Raw genomic sequence first — 15,895 nt, forward strand, 5'->3', positions numbered from 1 at the left:
ATGCATTGAAATCTCCCTAGTACTGCTCCCTCCCATGCATAGCCCTCCTGCACACAGATATATGCATTTGTATCAGGGTTACGTAATGCTGTTGAGTGCCTTCAGAGATTTACTGGGGATTCCATTCTGCCCCAGGGATTGTTCTCTCTTTGGTGCTACTTCCGTCTCATGCATTACAGCAGCAAGCCATTATTATTTCTAATTTAGATGATACTCCCCAGATAATGCATTGAATTGAGAAAGTCGTGAAAATATTTTTCCTTATCGGTTTTAATGAACACTTTTATTACTATACTTAATAATTTCCACATTATTCAAATATTAAATTATTTTATTTTAATTTTGCCAGGTTTTCCTTTCTTTCTCTTCACTGGTTACCTGCTCTTTTATTTAGCATATAGTAACTTATTTGAGGAGCTTCCTCTAATATCAGCCCCCACCACTTTAATATGTTCTCTTTTGTTTTGTTTTCCCCCACATGTAAGACCTACAGGTCTTATCTATGCTATTAGTATGATCTGATTTTGCACTGAACAAGAATTGAAAGTCCATAGACTCTTCACTCAATAAAATTTGCAATAATCACATATGTTGAAGTTTTGAATACATTAGAATTAGAATGACACAAACTTACTGAAGAGAGATGGGGGGGGGGGACTAGGAGAACTATGGGGCCATGTCAAGAACAGGAAATGTGCCTAACACAAATCACAGATCGCTGTATGTCTTACTCATACAGCATCTATTTCTGAGACTGTTTCAGACATTCACCCTAACACAAAGTCTCATGAGCACTCATATGCATACATGATTTTCTTGTGAGCACAAGAAAATGATTCATTCATACACATGCTACAAACACATTATTTTCTGCTCATGGAAATAAAGGAGAATGGGATGGAGAGAGAGAGAGAGATGGAGAAGATAAAGGGACAGAGGGATGGAGTGCCTTCTTTGCCAGCTGCTGCTGTTGAAAAAGGGAGCAACAATGTCAGGAGGAATTGCTGATGCACTAGCAGAAGCAGCCAGGAAGGGGTTGAGAAGCTCCTAGGAACATGGAAGGGAAGGAGTCAGATTATGTGGCATTCTCAGTGATGTCCAAGTCCCAGTGATGCCCAAGTACCAATTCAGCTAGGGATTAATCAAGATATTTTTGTGTCCTCACCCTGTCCCAAAAATGACTTGATTTGCCAAGCACAGTTCAAAATGGAATGGAAGGATTCACCAACCATGATTGGTCTGTGCTTTAATTCATCATGCCCACATACAGAAACAAAATGAACAACCCATTCCCCTACTTTAGAAATACAGTGGTACCTCAGGTTACAGACTCTGCTAACCCATAAATAGTAGCTCGGGTTAAGAACTTTGCTTCAGGATGAGAACAGAAATCGTGCTCCAGCGGCAGCAGGAGGCCCCATTAGCTAAAGTGGTGCTTCAGGTTAAGAACAGTTTCAGGTTAAGAACAGACCTCCAGAACGAATTAAATACTTAACCCGAGGTACCACTGTACATGATAAATTTGAATGCATGAGTGGCCAAGTTAACAGTGAACTCTTAGGTTTGTTTCCAGATTCAATTCAAGGTGCTAGTGCTAATTTTTAAAGACCTAAAACCTTGTGACTGGGTTCCTTAAGATTTACCTTCATATGTCCCGCTGCACATGCTCTGTCATCATCTGTTGCCCTGCTCTAAATCCCTCACTCCCTGAGTCACAGCTTCCATTGACGAGGGCAAGGTTAGTAGTTCCTGACCTCTGGAACACCTTACTAAGTGAGATGCGCCAATCCCCATCACTGCACTATTTTTAGCTAGTTGTTATAAAATGTGGCTGCTTATAGATGCATGTAGCTGATTGTTTAATCTTTGATGTTTTGGGTCTGGTGGTTGTTTTGAAATTATTTATTGTGGTTTAGATTTGATATACAATGGACGCTCGGGTTGCGAATGTGATCCGTGTGGGATGCACGTTCGCAACCTGCAGCTTTCACAACCCGCAGCAGCGGGTTGCAATTCGTGTGGGTTGCAATTCGGCACTTCTGCGCATGCGCAAAGCGCGATTTAGCACTTCTGTGCATGCACGACCGCCGAAACTTGGAAGTAACCCGTTCCGGTACTTCCAGGTTTCAATGGGTCCGTAACCCGAAAAAACGCAACCTGAAGCATCTGTAACCCGAGGTATGACTATATTGATATTTTGATTTTATAACGGAATGTTGCAATAGGAATATATTTTAATATGGTTGTTGCATTTGAATTCATTAGGTTCCTTTAATTTCTTTTGAAAATTGGGCAAGGTATACGCTTTAAAATAAATAATTAACATTATTTACACTTGAGTGAATGGCAGGCCTGGCCATCACATCACCTGTAAGTACTAAGTTATGCTAGTCTGGCTATGGAGTTGTTGTTGTTGTATAGAAGCCACTTTGAGAAAGTATGTATGTATAAGTTAAGTAAGTGAGTAACTTTCAGTCTTAGCTGGGCTTTGTAATGTTCTCTGCACTATTCACACTGTGCTGCCCCAGCCCCGCCAGCTATACTATGCAGCTATACTGGACTAATTTCAGATGCAGATTTCTGCAGATATATTTTGAGGAAGTCATTCCCCACTCCAAATAACAGAAAGAGGAGGGGGGAATCTCTACTTCAGAGCTAGGCTGGATAGCTAGAGCTTTCTATAGTGTGGTAGTAAAATATATATTTGTTGACCCAAAGAGAAGGACAAGAACAAAAGGAAAGTCAGTGGCAGACCTTGGCATCTCAAATTTCAGTGGTGCCCTGTGCAACACCAAAATCCGGTGCCCCCTCACCTCCCGTTCAACATCATAGTTGTGGTGCCTGCTACAGCGACCCAGAAGCTCTGCATGTGGTGTGACCAAATTGGCCGCGCTCCCCTAGATCTGCCTTTGGGGAAGTGCAGGAAAGCAAATTTTAGCTAACAGGAAATAACCAGACAGCCTCATAAGGTGATGAACTCTTCTTCACTGGAATTATTTAAGCAGAGACTGGATAAACATTTGTTAGGGATGCAGTGGTTGCATCCTGCATTGAGCAGGGGGGCGAATTAGATGACCTCCTAAGTCCCTTCCAACTCTGTGTTTCTATGATTTATTTTTTTTACGTTTGGTGGGAGAAGAAGCCAGATTAGGTGAAAATCAGAGAAAGAAATCCACATCTCTCTACTTTCCCACAAGATAGGGAGATGCCTCCACCTGCCTGCACCAATTGAATACTCCCAAATGACATCACTGCTCATGTTGTGCTTCCCAGAACCTTTATTGAAATAACTGCTTCTTCCGGCACTTGCTGAAAGCACATTTATGGGGTAGATTCTCATTTCCAGTAAGTCTGTTATAGCACACACAAGATGTTAGTTAAGAGTGCTGCATGTATATACACATACCATCGATACAACATGCATATGTTTGTCAAAATATCCATAGCTTTATCCTGAGAAATTCAATAGGGGATGATAAAAGATAAGAATAAACAATAAAATCCCATAAGGTGATAAGACTCTGACTCCCGGCTGAAGCAAAACAACTATCTGGCTGTATCAAGTATTCAGACTATAGCAGGAACATGAACTCCCTGATCACCTCCAATACCTGTTTCAACTTTTCGTTTGTGCATTCTATGCCAGAGTTCAGCATTGACATTTGTAGAAATGAGAGGCAGAACACAAAGAAGGCAGTTTTAATTATTATTCATAAATCAAGTGTCATCAGTGGCAGGCATCACTTTCCACGCACCCTAGTAAAATGTTCATTTTAATCATTTTAAGTAGCTTTTTCACAGCATCACCCTGTGCATGCGACATTAAAACCCCCATTAATTCCCAATTAGTATGCTTTAATTAAAAATAATAATACATAACTGTTTTCAACAATAGCATTTATATTTGTAAAGAAAATTTGAACTTAGCTGTATTACCAAGAATAAACGGGTTCCAACAATTCAGTGGCTTAACAAACGTCACAATTATAAGTCAATTGCATATTTTATTGTGAGATTATATGAGAGGGCAAATATACCAAAGAACCAGCAATTTACATCTCTAGGGAAGAAAGAGGGGGGAAATGGGGAAGAGGAACGTGCTATATCCTCTCTACTTCTGTCTTCCTTCCCTGGCCATCCTTCTGTCTCTCCTCGCAACCATTTCAACAGAAGTCTCCTGCAGTTGCAGCAAGGGATGTCAGAAAAATTCTCCACATTTTTGCACAAATTCGGTATGTTTCAGCATCTCAAAGTGTTTCCTGGAACGAAAGCTCCTCCTTGTCTTATATACCCCATTAGCCTTTGAATGAATTAGTGCTCTGCAAAAAAGGGGTATTTTACCCATAAAGCAAATGGTGTGGTGTAGGTTATGCGGACATTGTTGTTTCCAAACAATATTTCTTACCATTAGTAACTGTGGCAACAAGTCACTCTTTAGTTATGCAACAGTATGTCCAAAAAAGGGAAATGTCCCAGGCTATTGACTTTACAAATGAAATTGGCTTGACTAAGATTAAAATAGGCACTGCTTGGACATGATTCCTTAGGTAATGAAAGTGTAATGAAGATGTCTAACCATAAATATGAACAGTGCAAAACATGCAGTTCACTGCACAGGGACAGGGGGGGATAGACTGGCAAAATCTTACTTTTGCATGCAGCACGGGACAACGAGAAAGATTCAGTCTATGCACAGGATGGTGGAATAGAGATTCACACATGCTACTGATAGCCATTGAGGTGTCTTGCTAGAGGAAATCATCAGCCACCCCTGCAGAGCAATCAAGACAGGAGAGGAAAAGCTGCAGTTTGTTGGTAACTGTCATGAGGTGGCAGGGTGTGTCTCAGTCAGCATTGTGGAAGCACATGGTTGCTGTCAGACTAGCACCACCACCTATGTTGAAAGCCAATTCTAACACTAGGAACTGTTAGTCTCTCAGCAACCATGCATTCACATGGTTCTGGACTCCTGATAGCTACTAGTAAGAATGAGCTTTGCTGCGCTGGATGATTGCTGCTGGGTGCCAGCCAGAAACCCACTTCACTGGCCAGTGCTGCTCTCTTGTTCTGTTAGTGCAAAGTACTTTTCACCATATCCCGTGCAACTTCCAAAGTTCCAAGTACATTAAGATGATGGGATAGAAGACCAGTGCTACTGCTGGGGAATATCAATGCTTGTCTCCTGAATTCTTGCTGATATTCTTCCTTTTCCACTTTCTCTAAATGACCCACAGCACCTCCAGCCCTACTGCTAAGGCCAGGAAATGTTAGCAGGGAAAACGCAGAAATGAGAAGTGACAAACTGTTACTTTACTAGGCTTTGCTAGTCTGTTAACTGCACCAAGTGTGGTCAGAAGAAGAAAATAGAGCCAATATAACAACAACGATCACTGCAGATGGTGACAACAGTCACGAAATTAAAAGACGCCTGCTCCTTGGGAGAAAAGCAATGGCAAACCCAGACAGCATCTTAAAAAGCAGAAACATCACCTTGCCAACAAAGGTCCGTATAGTTAAAGCCATGGTTTTCCCAGTAGTGATGTATGGAAGTGAGAGCTGGACCATAAAGAAGGCTGATAGCCGAAGAATTGATGCTTTTGAATTATGGTGCTGGAGGAGACTTTTGAGAGTCCCTTGGACTGCAAGAAGATCAAATGCATCCATTCTTAAGGAAATTAGCCCTGAGTGCTCACTGGAAGGACAGATCGTGAAGCTGAGGCTCCAATACTTTGGCCACCTCATGAGAAGAGAAGATTCCCTGGAAAAGACCCTGATGTTGGGAAAGATTGAGGGCACAAGGAGAAGGGGACGACAGAGGACAAGATGGTTGGACAGTGTTCTCGAAGCTACAAACATGAGTCTGACCAAACTGCGGGAGACAGTGGAAGACAGAAGTGCCTGGTGTGCTCTGGTCCATGAGGTCACAAAGAGTCGGACACGACTAAACGACTAAACAACAACATAACAACATCAACAACAAATGCTAGAATAATTTGTCTGCACATGTAATAATAACTAATACATATTAAATATATCACATAAAACAATTTTCAGCCTAGATTTCCAATGGTTCTTACTAATATTTTTATTAGTGATTCTCATGTGCTTTACCAAATGGGGTCCAATATAGTATTCTGTTTAGTTTATAGACCTTTTAGTCCAAAATATCCTGCAACATGGAATGGAGATATATATATATATATATATATATATATATATATATATATATATATATATGAAATTTTAAAATGATGAGGAATGTCTACATTTGAACCTCAGTCATATGTAAACATTCCCCCAAGCTTTGCAATAAATCTGCTTTTCGTGTATTTAAAAAACAACAACTATTAATGCCTATCTTTGGTGAAAAAAATGATAAACAATGTACATATCAAAATTCTAAAGTGTGTAAATGTGTCCTTTTTTTAAATAGTGTTGATTCTCATAGTGGGAAAAGTAATAAGCCCTCATTTTTAAAATTAAAGCAGATATTCTGAGAAGAATGAGGAGGCAATGCTAAAGTGTCTCAAAGGCTGCATGTAGTTTCCAATTCTAGCATTCAACAATGATGCCATCTTCTCAATATCATACAACAGTAGTGGGGAACATTCAGCCCATGGGTCAAATGAGACTCGCCAGCTTTGGAAGGTCATTTTCACTAACCCCATCTACATTTGCTAGGACTGACATCATATATGACATTAGATATCAGATATGGCACATATTGAAATTTCAGTCCATGGCCAAAGGAATAAAAGAATCAAGTGCACACTTTCCCCTCCCCCCTTGCAGCTAAATGTCAGTGCTTTTAAGATTTTGGTATCTTTTCCTGACACCCTGCTCAGTGGCAGCAAAATTTTAAAAAGTGCTGGCCTTTGACTGCAGGTGAAGAAGGGGCGTAAGCATAGGTAGAAAATGCTGATGATTCTTTTTGTGTGTGTCCCTAAATTGAATTCAGAGTGGAGATACAAAAGAACATGTTTTCTCTGCAGTTAAAACCTTCCTTTGCAGGTGTGGTTTGATTTGAAGAAGTGGCTACAAAGAAAGATTGTTCCTTTGCAACCACTTCTTGAACTCAAGATATGCCTGCAAAGGAAAAAAAGGAAGAATCAGGAGCATGCTTAGGGTGCACTCCCGATTACTTCCTTTGAAGTCATGGTGGTGCCAGGTGATTTACAGGTGGCTGGCCCCACCCACCTGTCAAAGTGGCCCACAAGGGTGGGGGAGTTCTGAATCCACTCCACTGGCTGAATCCAGTTCCCCTCCCCTGCTGTACAACCTTAGCTACGGAGCACCCCTAGTTTAACAAATTCTCACCTGGAAGTCTTGGTGGTGTCCTAAACAACAGTGAGCTGTTTTCTGCTCACCCAAGTCACAATGCCCCTCTCTTTCTTCCAGGTCATGACACAACATTTTGAAATCAATTATCTGGAAAATAATCCAGATAACCAAAGTATGTGAGCAATAGGGTGTGGCCAGTTTAATAAAGAGATATTTGACTAAAATAGAAATAATGGAGATAAAGGTGGATGTAATTTTGGAATGAAGGAGTTCCATATTATGTTACAGCAGAATTTTAGAAATATTCTCTTCCTTCAGAAACATTATAAGAAAATATCCATGAACACAAAGATTTACTGAAATATACCTTTAGTCACAAAGCCAGAATCTCCAATATTATCATCAATTGTAAGCTATATCATGTTACTTTTTATATAGTTCTACATACAGGTTCAGATATACTTTAAAAAACAAATATCAACTATCAGGTAAAATTCACTGCAGCCATTCCACCTCATTTTTTAAATAAATCACTAAAAACACTTGCTGTTCAGAATTAAGTAAGACACCAACCAAGATCTCCAGGAACAAAGTGACTATAGTCCTCTATTTTTAAGTGCTCTAACACTTTTTTACACATTGATTCAATCAGGCGGCTATGTACTCACCTGCAGTGTCCTTCATAGCTACTACGAAAGTAAACCCACTGATCCTAGTCAGTCCCATAATAAAATCTGCAGTCATTTCAGCTGGATCACAATTTCAAGCTTAACCAAGGTTCTTGAATTCTACTTTGATCAAATAGACAGACACCCACACCCACACACCCCTGAAGTTCCATGGAGCCTTTTAAAAAGTACAGTAGTTTAATGCAGAGGTTAAATTAACATTTCTCTAAATTTGGCCAAATACTTTATTACACTTTAAAGTGAATGCTAATTTATTATTACTATTAATTTCATTTGTTGGTCTCAAAGTGACTTAACAAGGTGCGCATACAAACACCATTATTTTGTGGGGAGAACCAAAGACTGCTGACAAACTCATCTTACAATACAGCCCGGTCCACCTTTACTCAGAAGTGAGTGCTAAGTAAATGTGCAGCCTGCAACACCTATTCAGGATTTTGAAACTACAGTCCTTTACAATGCTCCTCTTCTCTAAACTTATTGCATATACCTTTTCATAAGGTGACGTTATGGCACCAAAGCCATAGGACCCTTAAACAACTAACCATGTGCTTGTTCCCCATATTACTTTTAAACAAGTAACAGCCTCAGAAATAACGCCTTGTGACTTAGCAAGTCAATCGAAGCTGGAGCTGGAATTTGCGTGTGCTCCTTTTTAAGCAGACACATGGATTATCCTAGTGATATGGTATTTCCGCTTCAGAATTTGGAATGACCCCACCCATTATTACCCGCCAAGCGCATCTCTGCTTTTCAAGCTCAGGAGACAAGCAGGGAAACAGGCGAGGTCTCAGCATCACGCAGCCCAACAGTGCAAAAACAAACGAGTCTCCTAAGGGGCGTGGATGCCATCTCTCCATTGTGTGCCTATTCAGCTGCTCCTGAAAAGCCCTAAGTGGCAGCACGGGCGAGCACACGCCAGGAATCGATGCCTTGACAGGTCAGTTAATTCAAGCCCGGGCGTTGACCCAAAGAGAGTTCAAGGCGCACGACACGAGGCAGTTGCCCTTGGAGAGGCGCGGAGTGGGCAGACTGTGATGGGCCCCCACCCCGCCTCCCCAGGAGCTGTCCAGGAGTTAAGGCAGCCGGGCCTCGGCGTCAGACCCGGCTAGGCAAGTAGCGGCTCTGAGCCTCTTAGGACACTTTCCCAGGCGACCGAGGCCCGGCTGCGCGCCTGCCTTAGCGCAGGGAGTTCAAGGAAGGTGAGCCCGGTGAGCGCGCGTGCCTTACCTCCAGATCTGCCCCAGCTGCAGGATGTGGATGAGCGACTGCATGAGCCAGATGCAGAAGGCGCAGGAGGCGGACCGGCTCTTGGGGGGCCGGATGCCGCCGCCGCCGCCCGCCCCTGCCGCTCCTCCGGTGGCGGCGTTGGTGCTGCTGCTGCTGTTGGTGCTGTTGGTGGCGTTGCCCTTGCTGGCGTTGGACGCCTGCCTCTGCGGCGTGCCGGGCCGGGCGCCGGCCTCCATGTCCCCCGCGGCGGAACCGCTGCTCACCAGCAGCTTGCTCTCGCCGTGGCCGCCGGCCGACGAGGAGCCGGGCGCCCCTGCCGCCGCCGCCGCCGCCGCTGCCGCCCCGTCCTCGCTGCTGAAGTCGTGCACGAACCAGCGGAAGCTGAAGACCTGCACCGAGAGCGAGCCCAGCAGCACGAAGAAGAGCGTCAGCCCGAACCACCAGCGCTGGCCGCGCAGGTAGTAGTCGACCGCCAGCCAGAGGTCCGTGCCCACGTCCGCGAAGTACACGGCCACGGCCGCCAGGATCCAGAGCCCGTCCCACAGCGTGTAGCGCCGCTGCTCCCGGCCCAGCCGCAGGCACAGCGAGGACGAGCCGCCGCCCGAGCCCCGCGAGCCCCCGGCCGCCCGCCCGCCGCCGCCGCCGCCGCTACAGCAGCAGCGGCAGCCGCCGGAGGAGCAGCAGCCGCCGCCGCCGCCGCCGCCGCCGCCAGGCGCCTCGTCGTCTTCGGCGCCGCCGGGCCCCGCCGCCGAGGGCAAGCCCGAGGCCAGCGCCTGCACCGAGCCCGAGTGCTCCGAGTTCTGCAGCGGCGTGAACGCCACCTCGCTGCCCTTCTTCATCTTCAGCCGCCCCCCGTCGGACTTCGCGGCCATGATGCGGCTGGAAGGCGGCGGCAGGAGCGGCGGCGGCGGCAGGGAGAGGGACCCCGTCCGGGAGCCCCTCGGAGTCCGCCCCCTCCCTCCCCCGCCGCTGCTGCCGCGGACAACCCGCTCGCTCGGCGGCTCTTCTCGGGGCGCTGACGGGGCTGGGCCAGCGGCGCCTGCGGGCGCTGCTGGAGCGCCGCCTGCCTGCGGGGAGACCCGCTCACCCGCCCAGCCCCAGGCGCGAGCAGCCCGGGGAGCGGTCCCCGAAGCAGACCATCCTTTCCTCGGCCTGGCCCGCCCCGCCGCTTTGCCGCCGCCGCCGCCGCTGCCGCCGCCACCCAGCTGACTGACGCCGGGAAAGAGGATGACCTCATCCCTCTCCCCCCTCCCCAATACACACGCGCGAGAGAGAGAGAGCGCACACACACACACACACTCACAGAGCAGCCGTGGCGCCCAGGAGGGAGGGAGGGAGGGAGGGAGGGAGGGAGGCGATGGCACTGGGGAGGGGACGCTGTGGAGCAAGCAGCCGATGCAACAGGATGTGGGGATTTGAGGGGAGAAAGAATGAATCGCCTAGACAAGGAGCGCTGAGGGGTGGTCTGCAGAAAACGTTCCGGGAAGGACGCGCGGTAGAGGCGTCCGCTTTGCTTTGCAGAGCGGAGGGGAAAGGGTGGCTACTTGTGTTCAGGGGACACGGGGAGGGTTGCCAAGATTGCCCTCTAAGCGGGGCGGGGGGATTTTATTTGACGGGAACACACCTGTGGGGGGTATTTCTGTGGGTGGGAAATATATAGATATGTATATACGTGAGGGGAGAGGTAGATACTAGAGTTCCACCACAGACTTGCTGCCGCTGCCCGCTTAGGCGGTTTAGTGCCACGCCGGTGTGACGGTGTGGCCCTGAGCCTGTTTCGAGGCTGCAAGCTGGGCGGGCGCGAGGAGACGGCCGCGGAGCTGCAGCCGAGGTGATGGGGCCGCGTGGGAGAAGTTGCAGGTGCCCATCCGCGCAGAAGCGCTTGCTTGCCGCGAGGGGTCTGCTTGCCCTTCCGGACGCCAATGAAGCGGAGCAGGTGCTCGCGGGGAGGTGGGGGAAGCTGGTTTCCCGCCTTCTTGGGACGGGCGAGTGAGCGGAGCCGCGCAGGCGGCTGCCTCATTAGCAGTGCTTTGTTACCTCCGGCCGCGTGGCGACGAAGAGGAGGGGAGTCTTCCGCAGCAGGTGGCGCACGGGGGTAGGAGGGAGGGGACCGGGAGGCGGCTCGCGTGCGACGGGCCATGCCCGAGGAAGGACCTGCTCCTGTTACACGGATGCATTATGTATGTGTGCCACGAGGGAGGGAGGGAGGAGGGGCGGACGCGGGAAAGCCTTTATTGGCCGCGCGCCAGCTCCACGCTGGTGGGGACGCGGGGGTGAGTGACGGGGGGGGGGGCGTCGCGCGCGCTGGAATCAAACGGCTGGAGCTGCAGTCGCGGGAGCAGAGAGAGAAAGAGTGAGTTTTCGTGGCGCTGCCTTCAGCTGGAAGTGCCTTCGCACAAGAGGCGTCCTTATCCCCCTCTTCCACAAAGCCAAGTGAGCAATCCCCGCCTGAGGCCATTTGCTGGGGATTGGAGACAGGCACATTAGCATGAGGATGTCGGTTAGGACGAGCCAGACCAACAGCGCAGCTGACAAGAAGAAAGGCTACGGAGGATTAGCGCCTCCTTGGCGAGGCGCGTCGCTCGTGGGCAGGCAGGCGAAGCGCGAAAGGACAGAGTCGCCCACCTGGCAGAATGAGCCCATTGTCTCTTAGAGACGTCTTAACTTGGACCGGTGCAAGAGACGGGGGAGCTCCGTTCGCCACACAGGGAAAACCCAGCGCCCGGGTATCGCGTCGTTTTTCGGCTCATTGCACTCCTCACATCTTAGGCACCTTGTTGAAGGTTCCGCTCCCACAAGGAGACCTGGCGGACGGAGCTGAGGGCTCAGCTCATAATTTTGAATATTGCACAGTTTCTTCATGGCATCCCTTTAAATGGGTGGCAGAAGCCATTTAGGATTTGGGTTTGGAACAAGAGCCTGCCTCCGAGCATGTTCAGAGTGCTGTCCGATGCCTGATAGGCTTGGGTTTAGTAACAAAGGTTCTTGTGTTCGTAGCACCCAAAGCCAGGGCATCAGGTCCAGGGCACAGATTCTAGAAAGTATTGGCTTCAGTACCACTTCGCTCTTAGTTTTAGAAACTAAGCCTTCTATATGGACCATATGCAAGTGTCTTTGCACAACCATGTATCTCAGCAACCAATAGCAACTACATGAAAGAGCATACTCAGGGGGAAATACTGGCACACAGACCAAGCACCTTTCCCTACATGAACCTTCCCAGAACCTGTGTTGCATCTTTGTGTACCCCCTCCATGGACAGTGCAAAATGTGGCCACGTGAGAAGTTCCTTTTCAGTAGTGACTGCCCAGTTTTGCACTGCTCTCCCCAGAGAGATGCCCCAGGCATCATCATTATCAACTTGTAGGTAACAGACAAAAACATTCTTGTTCACTCAAGTATTTGGCTTTTCGTTGGGGTCATAAGTTTTGATGATACCCAAGCCTGTATTGGTGTTTGTCTTTTAGTATGGTGGGATAGGATGTGCCCTTTTATTTTAGTGCAGAATGAGTACTCTTCTTCAGCTGATGTTCTTTTATAATTTTGATGTCTTTTAATTTTTGTATCACATATGCTTTTATTATTATTATTTTATTATTGTAAGTCACTTTGAGGCATTTTTGTAGTGACAGATAAATGCTATCGTCATTATCATCATCATTAAATGCATTTATATCCTACCTTTCCCCTGCAAGGAGCTCAAGGTGGCATGTGTGGTTCTCCTCAATTAATCTCCACAACAACCCTGTGATGATACTAATGAGAATGGAAACACAGATTTCTGGTGCCTGCTAATGGAGTCAAGTGTGAAGATCTACCTGCTAATTTATATTTAGTTTCATTTGTTTGCATTTCCTTCTTGTACCCATCAAAATTTAGGAGCTTTGCAATGACTGAAGCTTCTGGATCATAATTAAGGCAGCCCTACATATAACACGGGATGTGGGTGGTACTGTGGTCTAAACCACTGAGACTTGGGCTTGCCGACTGGAAGGTCAGTGGTTTGAATCCCCACATCGGGATGAGCTCCTGTTGCTTGGTCCGAGCTCCTGCCAGGCTAGCAGTTCGAAAGCACGTCAAAGTGCAAGTAGATAAACTGTAGAAAAACTGTCTGTGGACAAACGTTGGCTCCCTCAGCCAGTATAGTGAGATGAGCACTGCAACCCCAGAGTCGTTTGTGACTGGACTTAACTGTCAGGGGTCCTTTAACTTTACATATAACACATTATGCCATTATGGGAACCATTGGCCCCCAGATGTTGCTGGACAACAACTCACATCAGTCCCAGCAGCATGGTCAGTGGTCATTGATGATGGGAGTTTTAGTCTAGCAACACCTGGGTGTCCACAGGTTCTGCATCCCTACATTAGAATAATCTAGTGGAGAGGTTGCCAGAGCGTGCATCACCAGTGCTAGGCTAACCCTGTCCAGGATGGTCACTGCTGGTCAACCAGGTGAACATGGTTAAAGGCTCTCCAGGCCACTAAAACCACCTGGGACTCAAGTGACAATGCTGGATTAAGGTGTTCACTCAAACTGCATACTTGCTCTTTCAGGGGGAGTGCAATGCTGTCCAGAGCAGAATGAACATCTTTGTATTTCAGCCTCTGTTTTGTTCTATAGAAGAATTGCAAAGAATATGCCAGAGGTACTTCACATAACTCTAGGCTTCAGTTTACTGAATATGTAGAGTAGTAGTATGGGAAGTAAGGCTAGGTGAGAATGGGAATCTTGAAGTTTGTTTTGGAAGATGCATTGGCATGTTTTTGTTTTCTGTTTTTTGCTTTGTTCTGTTTTAGTAGTTCTCGATATTTCATTTTTTCCAGTTATCTTCATTTAGAAAGCATCTGTTTCATCCTGATGTTTTTTCTGCAAATGTTTATGTTAACCAATTCACATCCAAATTCTGTTTTCATCTAATTTTCTAACAGGTGTCTCTTTTATAAGTTTTTTTCTACAGCATCCTCAAAGTCTCTGTGTTCATCTGCTTGGATTCCTTCTATTTTACTTTTTTCCAATCTGGAAAAGCAACAAGTCACTGTACAGAGAGATTGTGACTGGCCTCCCCGTATAAGACTAATTAGTCTTTCAATAGTACAGTAGCATTGTTTCATTTATGCCTCACACTGTAACTGTCAATCCAAAAGAAAGTCCATTTCATACGGGCACTCTCATTGGATATTGGCTTGCAAGGATGAAGAAATGAGAACTGCTACAGTTTAATGAACAACAAACACAGGAATCATGCTGCTTTCCTTAAAACTACTTACTGAAAAGCAATAATGAGCACATAAAAAGAAGTTTGTAAAATTATGAGCGATGTCAGGGCCGGCCCACACATGAGGCAAGGTGAGGTGACTGCCTTGGGTGGCAGGATCTGCATGGACAGCAGATTCAGCCTCCAAGGAATGCATCATCTGCTATTGCCCAGTAGCAGCAATGGCTGTGGCACACTCCTTGGAGGCTGGATCTGCTGCCTTCTCAGCAGAAGCCTCCCAGTGCCACCTCTACAGTGGCCTCTTGGCAAATAGGAGGCGCTGCTGGTCTCCCACCCTTGTTCCTGATGTAGATTTTTATTCCCTTTCGTGCTTCACCTCAGCTGTCAAAATGTCTCAAGCCAGCCTTGAGTGATGTGGAGAAAGTGGATCAACTTTTCCCCTTTCCCCATGAAAAACACCCTCTGCCAATGCCCACTCACATTATAAAGAGCTTATAACCCACCTACTCTCAGCAGCCTGAAGCATCATAGCCAGACACTGGAGAGACTTGACAGGAGTGAACATGGACCACTGGTACCAAATCATATGGGAAACAGCCTTACTAGAAAAGCTAACCCACAGATTGAAACTGACATGGGGACAAATAAAAGAGGACACCTTCACTGCGGTATGGCTCCCATTTAGTACATACACAGCAACAAGAACAAAACAACAAGAACCCACCACCAACATATGAATCGATATAGCTAACTTGACCCAACTTGACACACACCCCACGCAAACAAATCTCACTGCAGCCAACCAACCATGCCCTGGCCATCCCAACCTCTCTCACTACCAAGGAAATATAATAAACAAATAGAAAGAGAACCTACTCAAGAGACGCTGACATAAAAACCCTGCATATACACCAAGTATTACCACTCCTCTCCCCTCTACTTTATTCTGTATACAATACTAATGTCTCACTTCAAATGTAAAAAAAAACCTTTACAACCTGAAAAAGAGACAATGCATGTGCTTTTGTAAACCAATAAAATCCTTAATAAAAATTGTTTATAAAGGTGAAAAGCACCCTCTGCCCTCAAAGCCGTTCTTTGATGCAGAATGAAAGCTGTCCCTTGTGCCTGTGTTTCCCATGTCAAATAGCAGCTTTGGGGAGACAGTTTTCATGACAATTGCAGCAGAGGGGCAGAGAGTTAAAACAACAGCAGCAGTACACAATAATTGGTTTCCTATGCTTAAATGGCATTTCTGCTCTGTAAAAAAATAACTGTTTGGAGACTCAGAACCTTGTAAGGAAGATTGTGACCTGAAAAGCTACTCCATAAAGTGTAGTAATTCAGGAGGAAATTCAACTCTGTACATGTTGAAAGGTAATGTTTTGCATAAATTGCTGCATTTTACAGAGCTGAGTCCTGGCCCAGGAGATGATTGCCACAATACTGCTCCAAATTTGGAGTGTACAACATCAC

The 15,895-nt window shown here is 46.4% G+C and overlaps 1 protein-coding gene across 1 annotated transcript in view; it reads right to left on the reverse strand.

The window, feature by feature from the left end:
• XKR4 (XK related 4) overlaps positions 1-10,512 on the reverse strand; it is a 135,812-nt gene extending 125,300 nt beyond the window's left edge. The window contains exon 1 of the mRNA XM_083451091.1: positions 9,201-10,512. Coding sequence (XP_083307217.1) covers positions 9,201-10,072 — 872 coding nt within the window. The 5' untranslated portion in view covers positions 10,073-10,512. The remainder of the gene's footprint in view (positions 1-9,200) is intronic.
• Between the last annotated feature and the right edge of the window lie 5,383 nt (positions 10,513-15,895).

The sequence above is a fragment of the Podarcis tiliguerta genome (genome assembly GCF_965153285.1).
Source record: "Podarcis tiliguerta genome assembly, chromosome: 7".
NCBI classification, from domain to species: Eukaryota; Metazoa; Chordata; class Lepidosauria; order Squamata; family Lacertidae; genus Podarcis; species Podarcis tiliguerta.